Source organism: Myiozetetes cayanensis, unplaced genomic scaffold, assembly GCF_022539395.1.
Source record: "Myiozetetes cayanensis isolate MyiCay16 unplaced genomic scaffold, myiCay2020 scf23, whole genome shotgun sequence".
Lineage (NCBI taxonomy): Eukaryota > Metazoa > Chordata > Aves > Passeriformes > Tyrannidae > Myiozetetes > Myiozetetes cayanensis.
The window spans coordinates 8342005-8369209 of NW_026087445.1; the positions used below are offsets into that span (position 1 = coordinate 8342005).

The following is a 27205-nucleotide window of genomic DNA, read 5'->3' on the forward strand; positions in this document are numbered from 1 at the left end:
AAGCCTGAACCCTCAGGAGATGCTCTGCAGGGAAGGACACAGCTATAAAAGTAACCCCTCCTGATGAGAATAAAAAGTGTCTACACAGAGCATGTCAGACGTGTTTAATATCCCCCACCATTCCGTGCTCCAAAGCTGAGATTCTGGCACCCAGATATATTGACCTGCTCACTCAGTGGCAAGACTTCAATATCAAGATTACTCTCCTTCAAGGTCTAATATTTTGTTTGCCTTGGGTTTGATCAATATTAACCTCCTGGGTCAATAAATCTTGATACTAGGCTCAAGAGGAGTCATTATCTTTCATAGAAAATGATTATTTCTCAGTTAAAGCCTACATTTAATTTTCCTGTAATCCATCTCTTTCATCTCTATACATTTAGCGATTCTTCTGAATAAAATGTGCTCTAAAATATCTTTGGCACTGCAGATTTTTAAAATCCTAATTAGCAGCTGCTGCAAGATTTTTCAATTCTTTGGGGCTGTTGACTCTGCTCTTGCAACCATCTATTTTCTTGCTGTTGTACCCTGGAAAAAGAGACAGAAAACCCCAAAGCTGGGCTGTGATTTGAGAAATCATTTAGCCTGTAGCTGTGGCTATGGATCAAAAGATATGTGACTGAAGCACTTCAGATATTAATGGTCAAAAAAAGAGAGGATCAGGAAAAGGCAGAAGGGAGAGAATCTGATAAATTAAATTCTAACCTCTAAATTTACACTGGTGGGCCTGAAGTAAGAATTTAGACCCATTTGTTTCCTACTTGTTCTTAAAGGATTAAAAGAAGTGCTTGTGAGTAACAGAAGCAAGAATTATATTTTCAGAGACCTCAGTCTTTAATTATCTAAGTTTTAAACTCCTCTGAAATTGTCCTCGGGTGCTGTTGTTGGTTTTCTGCCTCTCATTAATGTAATGGAAGTTCTTAAGCCTGTATTTAGAAATGAAAGGAGATGTCCATACTGTGGCCAGAGCTATAAAAGGTGCTAAAATCCATTACTAGTGCACATCCAACCTGAATTTATGGAAAGGACAGAGTTTTTATCAGCCTGCCCACGTGCAGCCTTTTATCAGAGCTTTGGTTTGAGGAGAAATGGCTCTTCCCTGCTGAGAGAGGGACTTTGGGATGAAACAGCTCTCGACCCACAGGCCATGAGGTTTTCATCTCTTCGCGGTGAGAAGCTTTGTGAAGTTGAAACTTCAGTTTCCACATCAGTTGTCACATCAATTTGGCCACCGAGCAGTCTCAAAGTATCACAGGCTGGGTCAGGTCGGAAGGGACCACAGTGGGTCATGGAGTTCTGCGGAACGTCCTCGTGGCCCGAAAATTGTGCATTCTTTGTACCCCTATCAGTGGTACATTGTTTTTCCTGAGCCTTAACCTACCCACTGAAGTATGTCCAGCCCTAGACCTCAACGACTCCACCAACAAGTAAATTGTTCTGACACACGGACATCACTCAGAGCTTGCTTATCAGCTGCTGTTTCACCGATTAAACCTCCCTTCTTGTTGATTAGGCTTGAAAGGTCAAGCATCAACGAACACCCTCGCTTATGAAAATTTTTACATGTTCCACATTTTGAAAGGCTCTGAGGGGCACGGGGCAGTTGTCACTTCCCTCTCAGGGACACAGGATAGTCCTCGCTGCCCTCAGGGGACACGAGACACTCAGGTGACAGGCGACACTCCTGACAGGCGACACTCCTGGCTTCCCTCAGGACGCGGGAGAGTCCTCATTTCCCTCAGGACACGGGACACTCCTCGCTCCCCTCACAGGGAATCAAGACACTGCTGGTTTTCCTCACAGGGACACGGGACAGCCCTCTCTGCCCTCGCAGGGACACGGGGCACTCCTCGCTGCCCTCAGGACACGGGACAGCCCTCTCTGCCCTCAGCGCCCCCACCGCTCCCCTCAGGCCGTGCCGCCATGGCGGGCGCGTTGCTATGGCGCGGCCCCGCCCCGCCCCTCTCCGCGCGTCCCAACATGGCGGCGGCGGGCGGGGGGCGGCGGGCGCTGCTCCCGCTCCCGGTGCCGCTCCCGCTCCCGGGGCTGCTCCCGCTGCTGCTCCCGGTGCTCCTGGCGGCGGCCGCGGCCGCTCGGCTCTACCGGCCCGGCCACGACCCGCTGAGCGTGCTGACGGCCGGCTCGGTGCGGCCGGCGCTGCTCAACTCGTCGGCCGCCTGGGTGGTGCAGTTCTACAGCTCGTCCTGCGGCCACTGCATCGCCTTCGCTCCCACCTGGCGGGCGCTGGCGGGGGACGTCAAAGGTGAGGCTGGGACCGGGTCACGGCCGCCCTGAGCGCGGCCTCCCGGTGCCTGGTGCCGGTGCAGGGCCGCGCTGGGCTGGGGGGCCGCGGGCGCTGTGTCACCCCTGGGCTGTGCGGGCCGGCCACGCGTGGCCGGGTGTGGGAGCCGTGGGGCCTCGGTGTGTGAGAATCACCCCTCCTCCCAGCGCCCTGGTGGTGTTCTGAGTGTGAGCATCACCCCTCATCCCACTTCCCTGGTGGTACCTTGTTGTGTGAGCATCACCCTCATCCCACTTCCCTGGTGGTACCCTGTGTGAGCATCACCCCTCATCCCACTTCCCTGGTGGTCCCTTGTTGTGTGAGCATCACCCCTCATCCCACTTCCCTGGTGGTCCCACGCTGCCAGAATGGCACGTGGGGACAGAGCAAGGCATGGGTGGTGGTAGCACATCCCCAAATTAAAGGTTTCGTGGGAATCCGGGGGTAAAACATCACCTCACAGGCAGTGATCCAGCAGCGGGGTTCATGTGTGCCCATGGGAGGTTTGTTCAGACTGAACTCTTGGAGGCAAAATATTTATCCTCGGAATGTTTTGTAAAGAGAACGGCCTGCTTTGGAAGCTAAATAAAAAATATTGTGGTATTGGAAGGACTGTGAATGTATTTGATCTGTATCTTGCAAATTCAACACAGTGTGGATGGCCTAGAAGGGGGAAGGCAACCACCAGGAAGTAATTCAAAAATCAAGCAAAGTGAGAACCAGGTTTTCAGATTTATCACATGGTGAATTAAAAATAAGTGGTGGCCTCCACTGCTTATACTGAGAGACCTGCCTTGCTGTGTCAGCCTGCTCAGGTTTTTTGGCAGGTGCTGAAGTGTTTTACTCTGTTTTTATGTGTGCAAGGGAGCAAACAGGCCCCTCAGGTACTGGGTACATTCAGTACCTCTGGTGGGGAGAAAACCAGAGATCAAATTTGTATGAAATGTTATTCTTAACAGAGTGATGTAAAAGGCTTTTGAACTATTCTTAATTTAGCATTTCACCCAAGAGATCTTTCCAGGATGGAACAGCAGTTCTAATGCTCTTGTGGTTTCAGTTTGAGAGGGAGTGAAGAGCTCTGGCTCTTCTCTGACAGCCTGAAAAGTGTTAACAACTACCAGGAGATGCAGATGCAGTGTTAAATGTACATGGCTTTAGATCTGTGCAAATGAGGGCCCACCCAAAAATAGGTGCTGAGGAACTCACCACGCACTGAGGAATTCTGTCTGATGAGCAGAGGCTCCAAACCAGAGAAGCACAGAGCAGTCATGGTTTCAGAGCAGTCCAGATGCTCCTTGGGGGGCTTGTTTAGAAAAGCAGTGGCTTTTTTTTCTGTTTAATCTGCATAAATTTATGTAACATTTTCACTACTGCTTTGATTTGCTTCTGGCCAAAATGTATTAGATTTTCTTCTTCTTTGAAGTAACAAGGAAGTGTTTGAGCACTGCAGTGAAGGTCATGAAGAGCCTGAACTGACCACAGCTTTTGCCAAAATAAAACAGGGACATGTTTATATATTAATACAGCAGTGGGATACCTTTGTAATTTGCAATGACTTCTTCAAATATGTATTTTCTTTCTCATCTACAGCCATGATAACTGCAAATTCTGTTATGCACTTGTATTGCTGGAACCACTTAAAGGCCTCTCTCCTCTTTAGTCCTTTGAATTTTTATGAAGACTTTCATTTAGAAAGTGGATTTTGATACTTGTGGACGTTGGCACTGCCAGCAAATGCAGTTGGCTTCTGGTGTTACTTGTCAGGAAAATGTTTCCACTTTCAGGTTGGAATGAATGGATTTTAGGAGGAGGCTGAGAACAGGCACACTTTTCATTGGGAGCTTCATCAAAAAAACCCAAACCCAGAACGTTTTGCCCACTTAGGCTGTCTCAACATTTATTTTTTCGAAAATATTTACTCCTCTGCTAGGATATTAAAGCTTTCCTCGAGGATGCAGGTTCTTTTCACATTAGGGAACTCCTGGATCACTGTGGATGCGTTTGCTGATTTGGTATCCAAACAAAATCCGGTTAAATTGGTTGCCACTACTCTGTCCATAAAAGGCCTGTGCTAATAGACTTCATTTGTATTTTTCTTTCTCATTTGAAGTTAAATCTTGGCAATACAACCATTGCAGATTTCATAGCAGAACATAATCCTCCTCAAAAATAGGATTGAGTGTTGTGTAGCCTTTCTCAAGTGGGAGGTTTGACCAACCTGTGGATTCCAGTTTGTCCGAGACAGTCCTGTCATTCACTGGAACTTGTTTGGCATGAACAGAAGTTGTGCTGGTTAATATGTCACCCCCCTGCCTTTTCCACATGGTTTGTGAGTCAGTGTTTCAAAACTGCTCATGCTAATTTAAAATTAATCAGGTCCAGGGCTGCAGTGGCCGTGTAAACTGCACGGTGTGGGCTGTGCTCTCCAGCAACATTGGCATCCCTGAGGAAGGAAAAGCTGCTTTTCCAGCAGCAGGAATGCTGAGCAACACAGTCCCCAGCTGGTGCTCTTTAACCCGGGGGTTTAGCTGGGCTGGGGGTGCTTTGTTGTGTGGGGTTTATTTGCATTGGGATCACAGAGCTCCTATTCATGGCCCGGAGGAGGATCCAGACAGGTGGAAAAAGGAGGAGGAGTGCTGGAAGTTGAATGGCAGAGATACCCAGAAGCCAAACTTTCCTTTTGTATTTTGCATTTTAGTTGATGAAACGGACTGCTGTGTCCTTTGTGCTGCTGTGAATAGGTGCCCATCTGCTCCAGCACGTCTGGGGGGGGTCTCCTGGTGCCCGCTCAGCTCTTGGCATGTTCGGCACAAAACTCTCCCCTCAGCTGCCCCATCTCCTCCAAAGACAAATGAAGGTCAAGCAAAGTTTCAAAAGCACTTTGGCAAAGCAGCTCTTGAACTTGATGAGGCTTTTCTGCTCTTTGCTGTGAAAGCAAGTTTGATTTTGGTGCTTTTTAAATTTTATTGATACTGGGGAATTGGGGGCAGGGGGGAACCTTGACATTCTGCCCACGGCTGGTTTGATTTAACTTTGCTTCAAAAAGGAACTGTCTGAGGATTCCCTTGGAGTGGTTCTTCCTTAAAGTGATTGCTGCAGCACAGCCTGGCTCAGAAAGATAAGTTCCCAGCAAAAAGAGAAGGAAAGAGCTGTGAGTTGAAAGCTCTTATTGAAGTTACATAAGTGTATTTGTGGAAATACTTGAACTCTTGTGGTTACTGCTTTGAAACGTGTATAAAGAAAACTCACAGTGATGCTCAAACTCCACTATTTAGCACTCTGGTTAAAATTCAGGTGTTTTTTGAGGCATATCTCATGTATTTCTGAACGATGCTGATGGATAAAGACAACTTTCAGCAGCCACTGCATGAGCTGAGGGGTTATGTGTAATCCTGAGGCCTCTCAGAAAATTGTAACTTTGAGAAAAAAGCAGCTTATTAAAAAAACCAAAGCATCGAATTTAGGGGTTTGTAATTGACAGCCATGTGGATGAGTAACTGCTGGATTAATTTGATTCAGTCCTGTTTTCTGCATGCCTCATTTTATGGGCATAGCTAATGGGAAAAGCTGGGGAATTCAATCCAGGGTCCTGATGGGATGACCCCAGTTTCATCTTCCTGGATTCACTAAAATGCCTTCAGCCCTGGGACTGCTGCACTGCCTGTCGGGATTCCTCTTGTTTAGGTGCATTTAAACCCCTGATGCAGCCAAGAGAAACAGGGAGGTTTTAGTTCTTTGAAAAATCAGGAGCTTGTGTTACACTCGAGGGTGGAAATGAGCAGCAAATGAGCATCGACCGAGGGCTGGATTTTTGTGCCACTGGAATCTGTCAGAGTCCTGTTCCTGCTTTCCCTGGGAAGCAGAGTAATCCATCAGCTGGGATCCCTGATCACTTCTGCTGAAAATGGAAAGGTGTCTTTGTTTTCAGACTGGGAACCTGCAATCAGAGTTGGGGTGCTGGACTGTGGGGAGGAGGAGAACTATGAGACCTGCAAGGAATACGGGATTCACTACTACCCCACCTTCAGGGTAAGTGGCACAACATCCTGCCTTGGGTAAATAAGGCATGTTTTGTAGGAATTAAAACCATAAAATTATGAATAACTCATTTTTCTTTAACTGGACTTTTACTTTGCTTTTTCTGAGAAAACTGCAAACTGGATAACAGATTAATTTGAGGGTTTTTTTTTTTTTTGCTGAATGCAAGAGCTGATGCAGCTGTTTAGAGCAGGAATTCTGAATTTGGAAAATTCTAACACAAAATACTGTGTTGTTCCATTTATATAACACTTCATTTTAGTAGACTCATTAGGTAACAACAATCTGTACAAATATTTTTCGAATTCAGATGTTTGTGATTATTGATATTGGTTTTAGTGTTGGGGTGTGAAAGCAAAGGATATTCATAGGAATTACCTCATGAAAACAGTTTATTTCATGACCAATTAAAAATTTCCCCTTGATTGATCATTCACTATTTTCCTAATTAATTTCATAATTTGCTTAAACTGGCTTTTGAAAGGATCTTGTGTTAACCAGAAGTATTTACCATTGTTCATTTTTAAATCTCAATGCAATTTTTACCTTCTCTGTCAGTCTGTGTCATCACATTATTAACTGTAAGGCTGAGCAGAATGTGGTGGATGGAGAGGGCTGAATAAACTCTGTTTGAGATGAGGGGGAACAGGAGCCATTTCACTGTAGGATTTGTGATCTTTTGCCCTGAGAGAAAAAACAGTATTTTTTTTTTAATCTTTAATTTTTAGGTGTAAATTGGAACACAGTCTTTATTTTTCCATTTTCTTTTCCATAGCAGAAGGTGGCCAAGCTCCCTAAGGATCTCCTGTTTAACCACTGGAGGGAGTTGGGAAAATGTGAATTGTGTTCCAAGCATATGCAGAGCTGATAACACAGATTTTTGGGAATCAGTTCATCTGGGTTAATGTTTGCAGTATTTTTCCTCTAAATTGGCTTCATTGTTATCAGAGTTCTGAATGGTACATATGAGTGAGAAACAGCTCTTTGGAGCTCATAAATTTAGAGGGAAAACTCCAAGATAAAGATGTTTTGTAGTTAGAGCTGGAAAAGTAAAAATCTGAAAGCCATTCTTGGTTTTATCTGATGCAGTGACTTTTCTTTTCTCCCCCACAGTACTTCAAAGCATTTACAAAGCAGTTTACTACTGGAGAAAACTACCAAGGTAAGAATATCCAACTGTAAGGAATCCCAGGGCAGTTCTCCTGTGAGCCAGGGATGTGTCACACCGCTTTGCCTGTCAATTAGTTTGGACAGAGCTGGGATGGGCACTAAAGAGCTTTTCAAGGCAGGATATTCCAAGCACTGTATGAAAATGGAGTATTAGGCACAACTTTAGACAGGCAAAACATTTGTTCCAGATCTTAAGACTCACATTCCTCATTTTTCTTTTAAATAAAGCTCTTAATTATCCCAAATGTCGTGATAATTTTTTTAAATTCCCTTTTTTTTTTTTCCCCACCACACACCTCATCATCAGCAGATCCAATTTGCTGGCTCCTGACTCCAGCGAGCCACTTTCCAGGCATCCTGAATGGCACTGGGAGAGCAATTCAGATGTTGCCTGACTGAACCCAGGCTTATCCCCTGTGTGACAGGATCACAGCTTGAGCTGGTTTGTCTGGCACAAAAGTGATGTTGTGTCTTTCAGTGGATTAACATTTCAAAGGCCAGAGGTCAGAGGAGAGACCACCTGCACCATTAACCCTTCCTGGCCAGGGGAGCCACGCTGGCACCTGCTGCTTTTTGGCATTTGGGACAGCTCCTGCTTTTCCATTGGTTTCTCCTCAAGCAAATCAAATATTCTCACACTCCAGTTATTTCCTCAAATTGTTACCTGGCCCATTTGGGATTGATACACCTTTACATTCATGGTTAATAAATACCCTTATGGCAAAAAAGCTCCTGAAGGTGCCCACACCAACCATTGTGAAAATGAGCACAAATTTAGAATCAAATTTAGAATCAAATTTAGAATAGAAAATCAGTCAGGCAGGCAGATGGGTAGATTTGGAAAAGCCTTGAAGCTGTATTAATTTTGGGGTGGGACGACAGCTTTTAAATATGATCTTATATTAACATTAAAATGCAATCCTGCAACTCAATCCTTAGTTCTTCAGCCAAACAGTGTTCTGCATTGTGAGTCTAAATTTAAAACAAGCACAGCATGAGAAAACCTGCCTGCACAGGACCAGAAAACCTCCTTGGGAGTCATTTCCCCCCAGTTTCTGAAGGGGTTGTATTTTCTGTGACCTGTTCTCAGCAGGAGCAGACAGAGAGCTGCAAACAATCCGTCAGATGATGATTGACTTCCTCCAGAACCATTCCCAGGAGGTCAGACCACCTGCTTGCCCACCACTGGACCCAGTCTGGTGAGTTCCTTGTTGCAAATGGAGCTGTTTATGGTCACTGAGTTAATTAAATAAAATACAAAAGGTCCTAGTAAAGGTGAAGCGAGGTTTTTTTTTCCCTACTATCACTTCTGCTGTGAGGTTGCAAAAGGAAATTCCATAAATATCAGGGGGTGTGTTGCACTCTGAATTTCTTTTCTTTTCTTTTGTTAAAAGGTCCAGTGATATCACCTCTCTTTTTGACAAGAACAGCCACCACTACACTGCCATTGTGTTTGAAAGCAACAGCTCCTACGTGGGACGAGAGGTAACTGTGCCTTCTGAACCCCAGGAGGTCCTGGAATGAATGTTGGCACAACACAGCTGAATTTTGGGTTATTTAGCCAAGCAACAAACCTTTTCCAGGACTGAATTCAAGGGTCAGAAAGGGCAGGTCATGCCTGTTGGAGGGATCACAAAGCCAAGGGATTTTCTAGGGCGGTGCTTCGGTCACACAGAGGAACTCGCTCACAAAAGAATGTGATGTCACGTTGACTTCTTCCATTCATGTTTCAGTGGAAGATTAATTTATCAACTTCACTTTTAGCCCAGTTCTTTTTTTCTTTCAGGATTTAGAAGATCACAGGGAAAATACTGTCAGATTACGTTACTGTTTTGTTACTACTGGAGAACCATTTGGGATATTCGTTCTTCTGGGCAACTTTTATGATTTCAACTGTCAATAATGATCTAAAATCTCAGGTTCCCTTTCTTCACATGTAAATTTTGGGAAACTCTGTTCTAAATTAAGATGATAGCATAAGATTATTTTTGCATCTCTGAGGCATGGAGGAAGTGGAAGTCTTTGGTTTCTGCTTTCCCCACTCCATCAGTAAAATATTTGGTTTGGCATCTTTTCCCCACCTAATGAGCCTGCTGTTAGCTTAGACAACTGCTGCTTTTCTCTTCCTGCCAAGATCTGGGATAAGTGAAGAAAATAAATTGCATAATTATCTGGACATAATCTGTGTAGAAACATCCAATGTCTGCAAAATGTTTCTAATTAGATTTGATGCTGAGATGGCCCAGTTGCAGGAGGGGAGGAGGGGGTGCTGCCAAAAGGGAGAATCATTTTGGGAAGCAGGCTGCTCTGCTTCCAGGCATTTGTTTTTGGAAGCTGCTGTGTTGATACAAGTGAGCATTACTGAAGAAAAGAAATGAGAAGATTATGAAGTTCTTTAGCTTTTTATCACACTTGCTTTAATTTTTTTTTTCTTTACCTGCTGCTACACAGGAAGACTGAGAGTCAGCTGATTAACACAAAGTGGAGTCTGCCTTCAGAGGAAAAGATATTTGCTAATGTCATGTAGCATTTTAGCTTTACAGAATAGAAATAGAAATAGTGAAATAGAAAATAGCACTGTTTTCATGTTTACAATATAAGACAATATGGGCAATCCTAACAGGAGTCCCAGCTCCTGAAGAAGGGAAGGCCACGTGTCATCACTGTGATGGAAGGAAGGAGGCAAAGACCAGGAGAGACCAAGGAAAATAATAAAAAAGAGGAAGATAGGAGTAATAATTTCCAGAGAAGAATAAATCTTCTTGAAGTGCAGTTGTTACTGTGCACAGAACACTCATAGCTGCACTTCTTTGGCAAACAGTTTAGGATGCCCTTAAAGGCTGATGCACTTCACCCATTTCTGGGGCCATTCCTTGGACAATGTGTAATTCATGCCATCTTTTTTGTCACCCAGGTGATCTTGGACTTGATCCAGTATGAAAACATCGTGGTGAGGAGGGCCTTGAATTCTGACAAGGCTTTCCTGGAGAAACTGGGGGTTCCCTCAGTGCCCTCCTGCTACTTGATCCAACCCAACGGGTCCCATGGCTTAATTAACAAGTAAGTCATTAGCAGTCAGAGCAGTAAGAGGAGGTTCATTTCAGTTATATATAAAAAAAAAAAAAGCTTCTATGGATTCCTTTCACACAAAACAAATTATTCTGTGCTGTTGCTAAATTGAACATTATTTCACTTCACTTTGTATGGAAACACACCGTGCTGCTCTGGGACTGGAAAACATGAACCAGAGCGGATATCTTGTTTTATAAATATCCTAATTTTCTTTGGATATCCACTCAGTGTGAGATTAAAAGTAATCTCCCTTTGTTGTCTGTTTATGTGCAGTTTGAAGCCTCTCCGCTCCTTCTTTTCTTCATATTTAAAGTCACTGCCAGGTGTGAGGAAAAAGCTCCTTTTGCCACTGCAGCTTCCTGCTCAAGAAAACAAAGAGGAGGGCACAGAAATCAAGGTGTGGAAAGAGTTTGATAAGTAAGTGATCCCCTTGATTTTCAGATCAATACTTGATTATTAAAATTTACTTTACAGGTTTGTTTGTTGGTTTGTTGGGTTTTTTTTGCCCCGTGGGAAGCTGTGCTGTAATTTATAATAAATTCTTCAAAATATGAAGAGCTTTTTGTCCATTGCCTGAAAGATATAAATCAGTGATGTGAGTGGGAAAAGGATGGAAAAATGAGGTTGGAAAACCTCAGGAAGTAAAACTGAATAGTAAAATAAAAAGCTGTAGATAAGGAGAGTTCTCTGTGTGTGTAACACTTGAAGCAGTGCCCTCTAAAAAGTGCTGCCAAATGCAAGTATAATAGAAAATACTAAAGTCGCTGGAAAAAGATGTTTATCATCCCAAATCCCAAAGGTTTATCTTCACCCTCTTTCTCTCTTTGTGTGAGAGGAGGATGTAAAGCCTTTGCAGAGAGATAATCCCTCAGCATCTTTAGATGGAAAGATGTAGGACTGAGGGCTTTAATTTCGTACTTATTTTCCTTTCAGAGACACTATTAGTGTCATCTTCTTCCAATGGCTATTAGAAAGTGCTTTATATGAAACATTCTCTTAGCAAAACAACTTAGTTAAATTGAGCTGCTTTCCAGCAAGGCCAAATCCTGGGGACATGAATCTCCAGTCCAGGTACCTCCTAAATAGGATCCTTTGGGAGAACCTCCTGCATTCATGTGGTTGTCTCTTTAAATAAGAAAATCAATGCAGAATTTTGCTGGTTTTTAAAATTTAAGTGAGTACGTTGTTAAATAAGGAGGTAGATTCAACATAACTCTGTGGTTTGAGCTGTTAAGATATAGAATATTCTGTACTTTAATATGTTCTTTCCTGTGTGTAATTTAGGAGGTGGGGCCAGCCAATTTCTTCAATGATTGTTTTAGGAACAATAGTGCTGCCGAGCTCTTACAAGAAATTTTAACTATTCCCCAAGTGAAATTCTGCTTTTTCAGTGCCATTGCTCTGTCTCACGCTGTCTGAAGTCCGTGCTCTGGAAGCACTGAAAGCTGGGGGGGATATTCTTGATACATTTGTGCTTTGTGAAGTGGTTTTTGTTATGAAGATGATTGGTTGTGGGAAGGAACTTTTAAAGCTATTTGTTTTACGTGGTTTGCTTTGAGCTGTCCCGAGGTGCCTCATTCAACCGGCCGGTGTGGTTTAACTCGCACGGGAAGGACCTGCAGTAAAACTGCTGCGTTTGGGAGAGGATTTCTAACCCCAGTCCTTTCCAACAGTGCCATTTTCAGCCTTGTTTGTGCCCCTGCTCTGTCTTTAATCCACTGCTGTTGAACAGAGTTCTCCCTTTGTCCATCACATGCCATTTTGCTGTTTGTGGCCACCCCAGCAGAGCAGCTGTAATTTCCTCGCACCGCTTCATTTCCTTGCTGGCAGTGCCAGGGCTATAATTTCATGGCAAGGTAAAGGCTGTCTGGGAGGCAGAAAAGTTTAGTCAAATATTAAAAAAACCAACTTTCTGCAATGTGATTGTGCTTCATTTATCCAAACCCTGAAAAGAATGAAAGAGCCCAATGACACCAACCCGAGCACCCTGGGCGGGGTAACTGCAGACTCTGCAGGGTTGAGGCTTTAATGACACCTCTCTCCATCAATTTTATCTTCGTGGCTGGGGAGCAAAGAAGCAAAAGAAAACTGCCAGGTTTGTCCCCCCATGATTTGTGTGTTTTCCAGGACCAAGCTGTACATGGCTGACCTTGAGTCGGGATTGCATTTCCTGCTCAGGGTGGAGCTCGCCACGCACAAGACGCTGGAGGGAGCTGAGCTCAGGACCTTCAAGGATTTTGTCACCATCTCTGCCAAGGTACACACTTCTGGTCGTTGATTATTTGTGAGAATGAAGTGGCTTGACATCATCAATTTATTGTGGGGCAAAGGTCTCTCGGGATGTTTAAATATGTGCGTCCTCCATAGGGGAAAAAGGAGTCTTGTGGGTTTGTTTATGTGTTGTTTTTGAAGTCTTTTGTGCTGTTCTGACATACTTACAGGGTTAAAATGCATTTTAATTTAATCTTGGAGGGCTCAAAATTAAATAAAGCTTAAGTAGTCTGCAGCATATTGAACAGCCACTGTAAATATAGTCCATTTATCAGATTTTCAGGATAAGTAGCTATTGGAACTCAGTGGGATTAAAACAACCTTTGTTTTTCATTCTTGACTTTTGGATTTTGTTAATGCACACTTGGCAAGTGGTGTTCTGTTTAGAGACCTTAGCAGCTTCTGTCTAAATTTGGAATGTAATTGAGGTACTGAATTTTAACTGATTATTTCAAAATAATGGAGGCATTGAATATTAATGAGTATTTAAAAAATAAGAATGCTTATGTGTTATATTTGTAATATAATGTGAATTGAAAAAAAATTGAAGTAATTTCACTTTATAATGCCAGTTTACTGAAGTGAGCAATGTCTCTTTATATTTACTTACAGTGTAGCTACCACTATGTTTTATTTTAAAACAGTGAATCAATAACTATTAAGGGAATAATAAGGCCTATATGAACCATTTTCAGATATCTGGATTTATCTGAAAATCAGACAGACAGTTTCTTACCCCCTTTCCCCCCCCCTGCAGCCATCAGAGGTCAGAAATCTCTCACTGGCCTCATTTCTTTAAGAAAGTGTGGTGCTAATCTTTCCATCATATTATCCCTAAAACATCCTCTGCTCTTCCTGATGGCCCCTGGCCAGCTGATGTCATTTGCTTCCCTAGTTATTAGTGCAGAAATTGGGAATGCTCTCTTTTGGGCCCCTGCTCAGCTCCACCTGCCCTTGCAGGGTGGGCTGCTGGCCTTTATTTGCATTTATTTTTGGTGATGTAACATTTTCCTTGTATCTCCCCTTCATGATTTGCAGGTGATTTTGGTAGGAAACATTTTATACTCTGCTCCTGGTTCTAGTGAGGATCAACCCAAAGTCACAGAGGTCTCTGGTTCCCTACTTGGGGAATTTTCATTGCTGAAATCCTGCTCCCTAAGGGCTGGTGGGCACACTCAACTCAATTCTGTAGCAATCACAGCCCTAATTAAAGCAAAATAACCATTTCTGGTGTAAAATCACGACCTCACCACTGACTTGCAGTCCCTCACACCCATCTGCCAGACTGTGGCTTCTGTAAATTCCAATCTAAGGAAGTCACTGCTTCCAAATCACTTTGGAAACCACTCTTACCCATATGAGAAGGAAAACGCTCTTCTGGATAACCAGCTCCTCAACTGACAGAAATCTGGCCAAGAAGAACTGATTTTTGGTGATTGGTCTTCTAAAAGTGAGAAGGATTTCAGCCTCCCTGATTCACTGAGGTGTCACCTCCGTTCTGAGCCACCCTCTGAACTGAATTACCCCAATGTGAAATTCTGGGTAACCTGGCCAAAGTTATTCCATGCAATTCCTGCTCGTTCTTCAGTACCTTCCATTTTAATATTTTGCAGATAAAACTTGTTAGTTTTGTCAGCCTAACTTAGTGTGAGATGGCTTTTCACTGGAAGCAGAACAAGCAGTTAATTTACTTATAATCTGAAGCATTTGAAAGGCAGGAAAACATTTAGGCAATTTAGACAAAAGTATCTTGCTGGTGATGAGATTTGGGCTTTAAAATATTGTTTTCCTTGCTTTTTTTTTTTTTTATTTTTGTTCTCCTCAGCTCTTTCCTGGCCGTCAGCCTGTGGTGAAGTTGTTAGAGACCTTGCAAGAGTGGCTGGTGAGCCTTCCATTAGACAAAATCCCTTATGATGCTATTCTGGATCTGGTCAACAACAAAATGCGGGTAAGCTGGTGCCAGTTCCCAGCAGAAAATGCAGCATTAGTAAAGGATAAGATTCTCTGTAAATCTAAGACATCACTTACTGATGGTCCCTCGGTCATAATGGAGTTATAAGAAGGTTAAAATGAAAATAAAGTGAAATCATTACCAGAAAAAAAAAAACCACAAAACAAAAGCCAACAACATCAACAACAACAAAAAATCTACAATGAAGAAATTGAAATGAGAGAATTGAAATCCACAAGCCTGGCTGGGTTTAGAATGAGCAAGCAATGTGTGCTCCCTAATGTCAGCTTCCAGGGATCCCAGATTCCCAGGGGATGTTTTAGGCTTTGCTGTGCCTGTTATCAGCAGGATTCTCTGGGAGATTCACCCACTGAAATGGGCGTTATTCCTGAATTATTCTTTCATTTCCTGGCATGCAAAGGCCTTGCTGGAATCCCATCCCACTCTGGCAATCAAAGCCCTGTGACAGGACTGCCTCTGCCCAGAAATTAATAAGAATCTTCCCTCCTTATTTGCCCTCTGAAATTTGGAAACCTCCTGTGTGTTTTGGGAAGCAGAGAGAGAAGACTCTGAAACTAAAACCTTGCACTGGATTTGGGGTGTAAGGAATAAAAAGTGGGTTTGCTTTAAGAAGAAATAATATTAAATTCTACAATATTTTTGTGTTGGTTTTGTTCACGCTGTTCTGAAAAAAATAACTTTACAGGTTGAGCTACATCATGTGTTGTTTTTTGGGGTTTTTTTCCAGATTTCTGGGATATTTCTGACGAAGAAGGTGCAGTGGGTTGGCTGCCAGGGCAGCAGACCAGAGCTGAGAGGTTACAGCTGCTCCCTTTGGAAGCTGTTCCACACCCTCACTGTCCAAGCTGCACTGAGACCAAAAGCCTTGCTAAATACAGGTAAAAAATACATTTTTTGGGGGGTTTTTAAACCCTCAGTTAATACATCTGTGGCTGCAGGTCTGTACCAGCAGGGGTCAGAGCTTTGCTGCAGCTGGAAGGTTTTGAAAGCCCCTTCTCCTTGCTGGGAAATGTGGTAAATAAAGAGTGTGGCCCTAAAGCTGGGAGTGATAAAGCAGGGGAAAAAAAAATAAATAAAATTCAAACAAAAGAAATTCTGAGCTCCCTGAAAAGGGATGAAAATGATTCAGGTCACCTGAGGTTGCACCGGGAATTCAATTTGAGAAGAATGAGATTTAACCACAGAATTTAGTAGCTGTAAAGGATGTCCAACCATTAGCTGATCCCTCTGTAATGTTATTTATTAAATACTGAATGTTATGACTCTTTTGGGTTGATGTTTTTTTTTTTTTCAGCTGAATGTACCTGTCATTAATCTCTGCAGTGATTTACTGCTTTGGCAGCACTCTGTAAAATTGCTTGTTTTTAGAGTTGCAGCATCTTGTGAAGCAGAGTGTTAATATTCTGGTGATGATTCCCATTTAAGAAACATGCTGGATATATAATCTATTCTCCTCACCCAATGAAAATAGAATTATTAATGCTAAAATACTGACCTTCATATATTTTTATTCTTGCCAGGACAGTACTGTATTTGGTTACAATTCTATTTAGTTCTCATTTAAAGCCTTTTAAATGTCTTTTCTGAGGAATACGAGAATTCCAGGTGGACTGTTCCTAAACCATAAACCCCAGAAATCTGCGATTTGCCAATTGCTGATTATTTTATTATTTCAAACTCTAGACGTGAATGATTTGCAGATCTTTCAAATCTTAATAATTCTCCTGCAGAACAGGGATTTTTGTTGTTGTTTGTGATAGCAAATCAGCCTGTTGTTTATTTTTGTTGTTCTCTTTGTTTCTCATGGGACAGTGGGTTAAATCTCTTCCATTCAGTGCTGTGACTTCGAGGGGTTTGCACTTGCCTTAAGTTAAATTCCCCTTTTGTCCCACTTGCTGATTAAACATTGGGAATTTTGGGGGTTTAAACCGTGCAAAATCACCCCTTAAATTATGTGTTCCGAGCCTGGAGTCCAAACCTGAAGTTGAAAATGCACGGCAGGACCTGAGAACTCTTTGGCACAGCTAACCCCGGCTGCGGATCGGGGGCAGGGATGTGCTGATCACTTCTTACAGCCAAAGAATTGGGTCAGTCTGAGACTGTGGGATTATGTCTTGGGGAAGGTTTGCCTCTCCTTATTGCTTGCTTAAATCCCATCTACTAAAAAGCATGATGTGCTCCCCTAATCCTGCCCACCACAGGTAGGGCTTTTATGCTTCTTGTCCACTTTAGAGATTAGGGTTACCCTGAATCGCAGTAGTTTGGGGAGGAGAGAGAGAGGAAAGGAGGATTACACGATGATGATACGTGGCAGATGTTAATAGAAGATTCATCTCGGGAGACTGATAAAAGAAAAACAAACAAAAGGAGCCGGTTTGCAGTTGTTTGTTTCCTTTGCTTCCTCGGGGTGAGCTCGCTGTGGGTTAAGGGAGAAAATGCCTTTATTGGGCTGCACTTGGAATATTTGAATGGGGAAGGGGGAGATGTTGAACCTGCAGCACGAGGGATCCGAGCTGCTCACACCCCAGGACGTGTCAATTCACCGCAGACATCGAGTCCTGAGCACACTTAATTATAGAGGAATGAGTTTTTCATAACAGGATCTGTTGGTGTGAATAAGGCAGGCTTGGGGATTTCATAATGAATTATCTGGATTCTTTTCCTAATCTAGTGGTGAATTGGAAAGGTCTCCCCACAGAATGAATTTTCAGGAGTGTAACAGATATAATGACATTTTTGTGTGATTTATTTGCAGGTAATTACTTTGGTTGTGTTTGGTGTTGTTTTTTTTTTTTTCTAAATACATATTTCAGTGTGAATAATAAAACTGTTCTGCCTGAAATTTCGTTTCAACTTTCCGAAATTATTTGCCAGCCCTTTCTTTTAATACAGTAATTTAATCTACTTTAATCTCACAGCTTTTATTTATACATGTCTGCTCAATCACAGATATTGAGGGGGCTGAGGAGAGATTGGTTGCTGTTTAGGGTTTCTTTTCAACTTTAAAGACTTCTTTTTGCTGCTGGGTTTAAGAATATTGTGGTGTTATTCTAAATAAAGGTCTACATGTATTTCTTATACACATAACAAGAGTGCCCTGATAGTTTGAGCAGCTTTTTCGAGGCTTTTTTTTTCTTCCAAAAAACAATGCAATAGTAAATTATTCCAGTGTTCAGCAGCAGGAGGCTGTAATTTGATCAATCTGCACCATAAAATGTGTTTAATTTGACAAGTGTGTGTTTCTGGTAGCACACAGTACATTTTTAAATGCATTTTGACATAATTTACTGGGTCAATTAAGCATGAATCAGAAATTCTGCGAGACAGAGATGAAACCATTAAGATTTCAACAAATTATGTCAGGTTTTCAAGCCACTGGGAGATGAAAGAACTACCTGCTGACACAGTAAAGGCCACAAAGTTCTCCATCTGGGGAGACCTTTTACTTCAGAATTAATTATTAGCTATTTACTGTAAAAGTGTGAGTGTCACAGAATAATAATGTGCTTGTGTTTATTTTAGGAGGGATTCCTGATTCACTCTTGGAAGTGCAAACGTTGCTCAGCAGCTGTTCTGGGGGTGCATCCAGTGCCTGCCAAAAAAGCTGTGGCATTAATGAGTTTAATGAAATTCTGGTGCTCAAATTCCTCAGGAACACACAGGCATCACAGGCACCTTGGGAAATACTGACCTGAGGGGGTTTGACTCCTGGTTTTTCCAGTAGAAGGATCACCAGAACTTCAGTGCCTGGGCATAAATGCCATAAATATTCATTTATTGGGCAGGATATCTGCCTGCAGAAGAGTTGTGACACACAGGCAGTGTGAACTTTGCATGTTTGAACAATTTCACAATGTTCTCTGGTAAAAATGAATGTCTGGCTCTCATTTAACTAAGTTTGTTTGCCCCTCTTGAATTGTCAGATACTCTTTGAAAGGAGAAATTTCACTGTAGAGAACACCTGACTTTTAACTCTTATTTTAATTGTGTTGTTCAGGGTAACTTTCAGCACAGTTGTACAGACTAAATGTGCTGGTTTGTATTGGTGCAAGCAGCAACTTTGCATTTTTAATAGCACTGTTGCTCAATCAGCATTTTGGGACCCTCAGTGTGTTGGAAATCATTCCCTTGTAGTTGTGTCTGACAGCCCAGCCAAGCTTTCCAAACAGTGTGTTGTGGAAAGCCCTGTTTGAGAGCACTCTCAGCTCTATTTATTGCCAAATCATTTTGCTTCTAAATGTCTCACCTCAACTACTTAGTGGCACTGTTACAGATGAGCTACTTAGTGACAATATTATATATATTTTTTTGTTGGAGGGGCTATTTCTTCAAAGAACTGTGTGAAGCTTTTAGTCCCTCTAAGACCTTTGTGACTTATTTTTATATAGATCCTGTGTGGTGACACTTGTGCCTTGGGTATCTCTAAGTTACAAAAGTGGCTGTTTTTAGAGTCAGGTGTAAATTTGCAGTGAACAAGAGTGGTGGAACATTTTCCCCTGGCTCACTGTGATGTTGAAGTGCCTGTGCTGGTCCAGAGGGGGCTGAATAAACCTGTCCCTTGTGTTGTTGCAGGTCTCGAGGACAACCCCCAGGTTGTGCTGCAGGTGATGAGGAGGTACATCCACCACTTCTTTGGGTGCAGGGCTTGTGCTCAGCACTTCGAGGAGATGGCCAGGGAGTCCATGGATTCCGTGAAAAGCTGGGACAAGGCTGTGCTGTGGCTCTGGGAGAAGCACAACGTGGTGAACAACAGGCTGGCAGGTATGGGAGGGAAACCCTTAGGGACTGTGCCCTTGTGGGATATAATGACAAAACACCATTCCCAAAGGGAGTTCCTTCTGAAATCTCACCTTTTACTTGAGGAGAGGATCTTCCTGGAGTCCAAATCAAAACCTTTTTAAAGAGGGACAATAAAAGTGGATAAAAATGAATCGCATTTCTTTCTGTAACACTTTAAATAGAGGTGAAAACCTGGCTTTGTTTTGTGCTGGAGCGACACTGGATGGAAAAATATAAGTGAACAAGAGACTTTCTCAGGATAAAAGAGCCTGAATTATTGGCAGATCAGCAGTGGCATAAAACAAAATTAGTGTGTGAGGGAAATCTGTGCCCCCTCTAGATCACTGTGTTTTCACTTAGACTGAAAGTGCTGTTAAAATACTGGTTGTGTTTAATCCCTTCTGTTATGAGGGTATCAAATAACTAAAGCACTAAAGAAAATTGGTTTCTCTTTGCACTAAATCCCTGTCTGCTGTTATGGATCTGGGTAATGTAGCACTGGTTACCATTTAAATATGCTACACTGTGTTCATGTTATGGTCCTGCTGAATTCCCCAGATTTATGAAGTATTAAATACTGTTGTGAGCACAAACAGTTGGGTCTCCTCCCTCCGAGGAGAAGAAAAGGAAATGATAAGGGATTTAAATGAAAAAAACACACACACTCCCCTAATTTTTGGTTCCAATTGCTGAACACAGAACCAGGTGACTCCTCTTGGCTGGGACTTGCTAAGTGGTGCAAGCAATACACTTATTTAGAGCATTAAGGGATTGGAAAACTCCCAGGGATATTGATTTAGGGTGATGCAACAGCCAGCAAAAATACCCTTTCAGTTAAGAAGTAGAAACCCCCTGGAATAAATAACGGTGTTAAATTGGGCTTTTTAAGTTTGCTAAAATCTCTCCATGGGACAGTGATGTATTTTCAGCCTTAAGAGCTGCCCTCTGGAGTTGTGGCCACACGAGTGGCTTCCAGTGAGAAATGATGTTTGGGCAGTGAAAGCACCTTGGGGTGGGGCAGGAGCTGCTTGGAAATGGCTCTGCCCTGTGGGATTATTCCCTGTTGCTTTAGAAGGGGCAGGATTGACAGCATTTTCCTCTTTGGCAGCAAAACACGAAGCACAGGGAATTTTCTGTTTGTGATCTCGGCATAATTCGTTGTGTCTCTGCTTTCTCTGTTGAAACAACTTGATTACTGAGTGATCTGGAAGATAAAAAGGCAAATTTACTCTCTTGCTTGTACATATCAAGGAGACATTTTTTTTTTTAAGCATCCTTTGAATCCCTGTTTTACTCAAAATCGTGGGGAAGCTTCCTGCCTTTAAAAAGAATATATAATAATAATAATAATAAAACCAGAGTCTGTCTTTTTAAAAACATTTTAAATACTAGTGTACTAATAACCACCAGCTAAATAAATCAGCTTTTTCTTGCAAGTTTTTTTTTTCCCCAAAATTATCTCCATCAACATTTTCAAATGCTATTTTTAGAGCAAAATGTGACACCAGCTCCAGCCTTCAGCTGTGAGCATCTGAAATGTCCAAACTGGATCTAAATCAAGACAGCACTACAGGTTTAAAGGCTAAAAAAACAAACAAACAAACAAAAAACCACAAGCTGAAAAATACATCTTTAAATATAAGAATTTTTTTTTCAACTACTAAAACCAGTTTGCTCTGGCAATAATGCAAAACTGGGGAAGAGCAAGCTTAGGATGGAATGATTCACGGCCCAGAAACATGAAAGTATCAGAGTCTTTGGCCTTGAAGCTGCTCCTGCAACCCAGGCAGAGTGCAGGGATTAAGGAGCACGGAGTGAAAAGAGCAGTTTGTTTTGCACCATAATTCAGGTTTAACCCTGAAGGGCCCAGATGGTCTTTCCTGCCTCCTGAAAGCAGCAACTGCAGGAGCTCGGGCTGGGATTCCAGGGCTGCAGCTTTTCCTGGGAGAAAAGGCAAATAATTATCCTTTGGTGTTTGTGCTTGGAAATGTTTCGGGTCACAATTGATGCATCCCTGAGGAAACTTCCTGAATTTCTTTGTGATTGTCTTGGTTTCATACAAATATTTTTGGAGCTGTGTGTTTTTTGAACAACCCCACTGGTTGTGAGTGGGAAATGCTCTCTGTGAGGTTTCAGCTTTCCCCAGTTCATTCCCTGATTTTTATTCTGACATGTATTTTTACTGTGTTGTTTGTGGTTTTTTAACTCCTCCCAATCAGGCGATTTGACCGAGGATCCAAAATTTCCCAAGGTTCAGTGGCCGACTCCAGACATTTGTCCTGCATGCCACGAGGAAATTAAAGGCCTGCACAGCTGGAATGAGGAGCAAGTCCTGCAGTTCCTGAAATCCCACTACAACAGTGCCAACATCCTCTACAAATACACCGAGAGCCAGGCTGACCACAGTGACCCCGAGCAGGGAGACACCAGGGAGGGGAAGGACAAAAACCTGCTGAAGAAACCGGGGGAAACAGAGAAAATAAGATCCAGGAGAAGGAAAACCCGGGAGATCCGGGCTCCAAGGTGCTGGAGAAGCCAGCGGGGAATCCCGGAGCTGTCCAAGGTAGCGGCAAAAACGCGGCGGCCTCGGTGAACCTCAGAGAGGCCAGGCAGGCCGTGTCCTTCCTGGGGATTGGCTTCTCCAACATCGACATGAGCCTCTGTGTCATCCTCTACGTGGCCTCCTCCCTGTTTCTGATGATCATGTACTTTTTTTTCAGGATGAGGTCCAAGAGGTGGAAGGTGAGGTATTCCCGGGCCTCGGTGTAGGGAGTGCTCCGTGTTCGTGGCTGTTCCCAGGCACAGCTTTAACCTTTCTGATCAGGGATTTTGTACACAGTGTTCCTTGTGGCAGAGCCCTCCAGGCATTTGCAGGTGGTGGGTGTGAGGAGCTGGCTGTGGGGAGCCCGAGGCACACGTGGCTGTGCTCTGGAGGGAGCGTTGCATGTGGCAGGGAGTGCAGATTTTTCCATGACTTACCACCGACATCCTTTACTCACTGTCAGAGTAAACATTGCATTATGCAATCCGCTGTGCCTGCCGTGGGAGGAAATTGAATATTGTTTGGTGAACTTCCAGTCAGGTGTTATTTTTATTTTTTAGTTTATTCCAGAGCTGGTTTCACCTCCCCGAGTTCTGAACAGTTCCAGTGGTACTTTGGCTGCTTCCTTTGGAGGAGCAAGAATTCAATTCTGAGTTGGTTTTTTGTTGGTTGGTTTTGTTTTTTTTTCCAGGAAACGAGTTTTATTCTGATTAAACCATTTCTAAACCTCTGTGACTTTCTGAAACATTATTTCCAAGGCATATTTAAAAGGGAAAGCATTCTGTGTTGAAATCATTCTTGTGTATTCCAGCCAAGGATGTGTGTGTGACTGCCTGGGTGTGAGTTTTGGGGCAGTCTGTGTCTCAATCAGCAGCCTGATTCTGATTGCTGATGATGGTCAGGATTTTACTGGAGATTAAGGTGTGAGCAAGGACAGACTTGGACCTGGTGCTTGGCTTGCTCCACTATTGGATGGAGCATTGGATAACTCACCTCATTTATGAACCAGGAAAATAGCTGAGTAATTATCTTGTTATCCAGGTGGAAGCCAATCCTGATGAACTCTTCCCTTGGCATTTCCAGCTCTGAGCTCACCTGCCAGCTGTGAATTGTCTGTGCAGTGCACAGAGCTGCTCTTCCCTCCCTCCCTGCTGCTGGAATGCTCCTGCTGGAGTCAGGAAGGGCTCTCAGGGCAGTGCTGCTCCTTTCTGGGAGGTGGCAGCAGGTTGGGATTGTGGCATCTTCCTTTACAGCTCAGTCTGGGGGCCTGGTGGGCAGCAATTCGAAGAAACCCTGAAAGCAGCTCTAAAGTTACCAGTGGGAATAGGAGTTCCTGTGATCCTGGCTGGGGGGGATAATTCACGTCCTGGATAGTGAAGTTTATAATCCTATCCCATGTAATTGAGCATGTTCTGGTTATCCATTACCTAATCTTTAGTTAATCCTAATAGGTTTTGGCCTCAATGTTTTCTCGTGGCAGTGAGTTCTCCAGATTAATTATGTTATATAAAAAGGCTTTTCCTTTCAATTCTACATTTGCAACTTTTAATTTAATTGAATGTTTGCTGACTCCTCTGTTACACGAGAAGGAATAAGGAGTCTCTGGCCAATTCCCTGTGTTTATGCCATTAGTGGGTCCTCCTCTGGTTTCCCTCATAAAGCCCCAGCATAGGAAGTTTAAAACCTGGCAACAAGAACAATCTAAAAAGCACAAGGTATTTGTTTTTGTTTTTTTCATAATCAAATCTTGTTTGTTCACAAAACTGAGTATTTCTGACGTGTTTCTGCTACTTCCACTTGGAGTAACAGAACTGAACTTCAGGGATTCGCTGTCCCCTGTTGCTTTTGACTCCCTCCAGCACCTGGCTTTGGATATTAAAACACCCTGTAAGCAACAGGAATGGTGGTGGCAGGTGGGACAGGCTCAGTGCAGGTTGGTTTGGGCTGGAATCCAATGAGAGATCCCAGGAAGGAGGAAAACCTGGAGATTCCACCTTTAGTTTTGAAAATCAGGCAACTTCAAAGTGACCTGATCTGGGCAGGTGTTCTCATCCCACAGGCGAGGACTTTTAGATTTTAAAAGTAAACCCAAGCACCCAAAAACCCCCTAAGCCAGCACAGCAGTGTTGGATCTGGGAAACTGGGCCTTTTCCTGTGGGACTTGAATTCCTACTGTGGGAATTGCTGCACATTCCAAAGCTGAAAATCAGTCATTGCTGCTGTTGATTGGAATTCGCCCACATTTAGAGACCTGACCTGGTTAGCTTTGACTCCTTCTGCTCCTGGAGGTTTTTAGGGATGATTTGGCCTTTCAAAACCAGCAAATGTGGGTTTGGAATAAGGTGGGGGAATTTTGCCACCCACCTTTAACTTCCACATTGCTGCGAACACAACGAAAGGAACCAATACTCCAACTTCCAGTGGCTTTTTAAGAGTGCAAAAGTGTGAAATTAGGATGTTTCTTGCCTGTGGTGGTGCTCCAACTCTTGCCAGTGAACCAGCCAAGGCTTTCCCTTCAACAACCTCATCTGGGCAGGTTTTTCCTCACTTTGAATTCAGTTGTGTAAATCTTGGTTTGCTCGTTCTTGTTTTCCACCTTTATCATGACAAATGGTGTCATTTTATGTCTGTGTAACGGCACAGTCTGTGCTGGGGGATGGGTGGTGCTGCCAGGAAAGTGGTTCTGCTTTAAAAATTGCCTCCAGCCCCATCTCCTCAGTCCTGGAGGGTTTATTTGTGTCCTGTGCTGTGCCACGGAGGTTCCTGCAATGCCCCTGCCCTGTGCCGGGGTCAGTCAGTTCCAAGAGGGATTTCTTGGCCCTTTGTAATTCACGGAGCTTTCTTTGCTCTCTGGATGTTTTTAAAGAGGGAATATTAAACCTGCATAGGAGTAGGATGTGCCAGGAGAGAGAGAAAAGCTGCAAGTGCTAAAGAAACCTAATAAAGTTATTCCTGAGAACTGCTAATTTTTGATGTCCAGCAGTGTGTCCATCCTGCTGTTCCTGCTCAGAACTGGATGGGAACAAAAATCCTGGATGTGTTGTCTCAGTCTGTGCTTTGCACACGAGGTGTTGGAAATAGTGACGATACCATTGCAGTAATTTAAATGTTCTATTTATTTGAATTCAGTAACTTGACATTTTTTGATTCTGTTCTGGTTTGGTTTGGTTTGGTTTTTTACTGTCTCGTTCCTCTCTTGGAAGGAAAAGTGACTGTTTTGTACTAAAATGTAAACTAATGTGCTTGTTTAAAATAAATTGCAAACGTTTGGGCAAACTAGTGTGTTTGGGCTCTTTACCTGTGTTTTCCAACTGGTTTTTAGTTTTCAGTTTGTTTTTAGCTAACCTGTGTTGCCAGGATTGCCCATGTCCCTGCCTGTGGCAAAGCACAGCCATCCTTTTGTGCAGGTGTTTAATTCTGAGAGCAGGTGAACCTTGGCTCCGTTTCTGTCACTGTTATCCCATAAATTCCTGAAATGTCAGGGAATGTTTGGCACTGAGACTCGCTTCCTGGCTGGCCCCTGACCTTGCCTGGGAACCAGCAATGTTCCCATGGGGAGCCTGAGGACTGGGCTCACCACCTGAATCCCTGAGGACAAACCTGGGTGTTGTCCCTGCTGGGGCAGGACCAGACCTGTCCTGACCACCCAGACTCAGACTCGGGCCATCTGCTGCCTCCTGGTGAAGAGATACCAAAGGGTGTCCTGGGACCACTCAATTCATGGTCTGATGCTGCTTTGGGGACAAGTCCTACAAAAACTGGCACAATTTCGTGGGAGGGAAGGGTGGTGCAGCCTCTGGGTCTGGTCATAGAAGAGCCAACAGAAGAAAACAGGGAGGGGAGTATTTTTAAGCCCAGACTTCTCAGGGGTTGCTCAGGAATCTTCTGAACCAGGGAAGAGAGAAAACCAGGAACAGACATGGGTTTGGGTTTTGTTAATGGTGACAGAACCACAGGGAGGAAACCCCCGGGGAAGGGTCTGGTGGCTGCTACAACCTGAGCAGGAGAGCACAGGAGTGTGTGTAGGGGGAGATCACCTGAGGGGCTCTTGTGGGGTGGTGGTGTCACAGTGAGAGACCACAGGGCTGGTGTGTGCCACGGATGGTCTGAGTGGGAAAGAGCCCCTCCCTCCCTCCTGCCCCATGCGGGAGGAACTGGCACCACCACACACGCACGTTTTGTTAGAGTGCTTCCTTAGGGGCTCAGACAAAACACACTTTAAAACTGAGCTTAAAAGTGGCCCTGTGGGCCATCGCCTGCCCCCCAGGAGCTGTTCCTGGACCTGTGGTGCTGGTGGTACCTGTGTCACTGCAGCACGGTCACAGTCACGCTCCAGCAGTGCTGTACCTGCACCCCAACTTCACTTCAGCCTGGAATTTCTGGGTACTTTATTTGGGCACCCCAGATCCCGGCCTCCAAAATATCTCCCTGATTATTTTCCACCAGCACAGGGCTGAGCTGTCCCCAGGCTGGGACCTGTCCCCGGGCAGATGAACCATCACAGGGGACAGTCCCGACCCTCGGCCCCGCAGGAGGGGAGCGGGCAGGACGGTGGTCTGTCACCCCGGCGGGGGTGTCCCAGGGTCGGGGGCTCGGTGTGGAGCTCCCCGGGTGCCCCCACGAGCGGGCGAAAGTCCCGGTGCTGCCGTCGGCAGGAGCATATGTGTGCTCGGAGCTCCCGCCCCTAAGCTGCTTTTATTAATTTGTAATCCCCTGCGAGCAGGAGGTAAAGGGATTCGGGGGATTAACGGGCTCACAGTAACAACCACAATTATCAGCTCCGGCTGCCTGGGGCAAGCGGGGCACACACGCACGGGGCTGGCGGTGGCACACGCACAAAAACACGGACCCGCGAGCCCCGTGGACGCACCGACGCCCCGCACACACGGACACCCAAAAAACGCGGGGACAGCCGTGTGAGCACAAAAACCCGCACAGCGCGACAGGCACATCCGAAATGATCCACGGGCTGCCACGCGCGCACAAACAAGGGCACACGCACAAGCACACCCGCAGCCCTGCTACCCACACAGCGCGCACACACACACACGTCCCTGTCCGCCCCGTCCTCAATTAGCGC

The 27205-nt window shown here is 44.1% G+C and overlaps 1 protein-coding gene across 1 annotated transcript; it reads left to right on the forward strand.

Moving 5' to 3' along the window:
* Nucleotides 1–1923: 1923 nt before the first annotated feature.
* QSOX2 (quiescin sulfhydryl oxidase 2) lies at nt 1924–25401 on the forward strand. The gene is given in 13 exon segments (XM_050320020.1): nt 1924–2263; nt 6210–6310; nt 7433–7481; nt 8580–8688; nt 8884–8974; nt 10404–10549; nt 10835–10978; nt 12689–12818; nt 14658–14780; nt 15532–15682; nt 19377–19565; nt 21803–22039; nt 22042–25401. Coding segments are annotated over 13 exon segments (2121 nt in total). The 3' UTR covers nt 22353–25401.
* The last annotated feature ends 1804 nt before the right edge of the window (nt 25402–27205 follow it).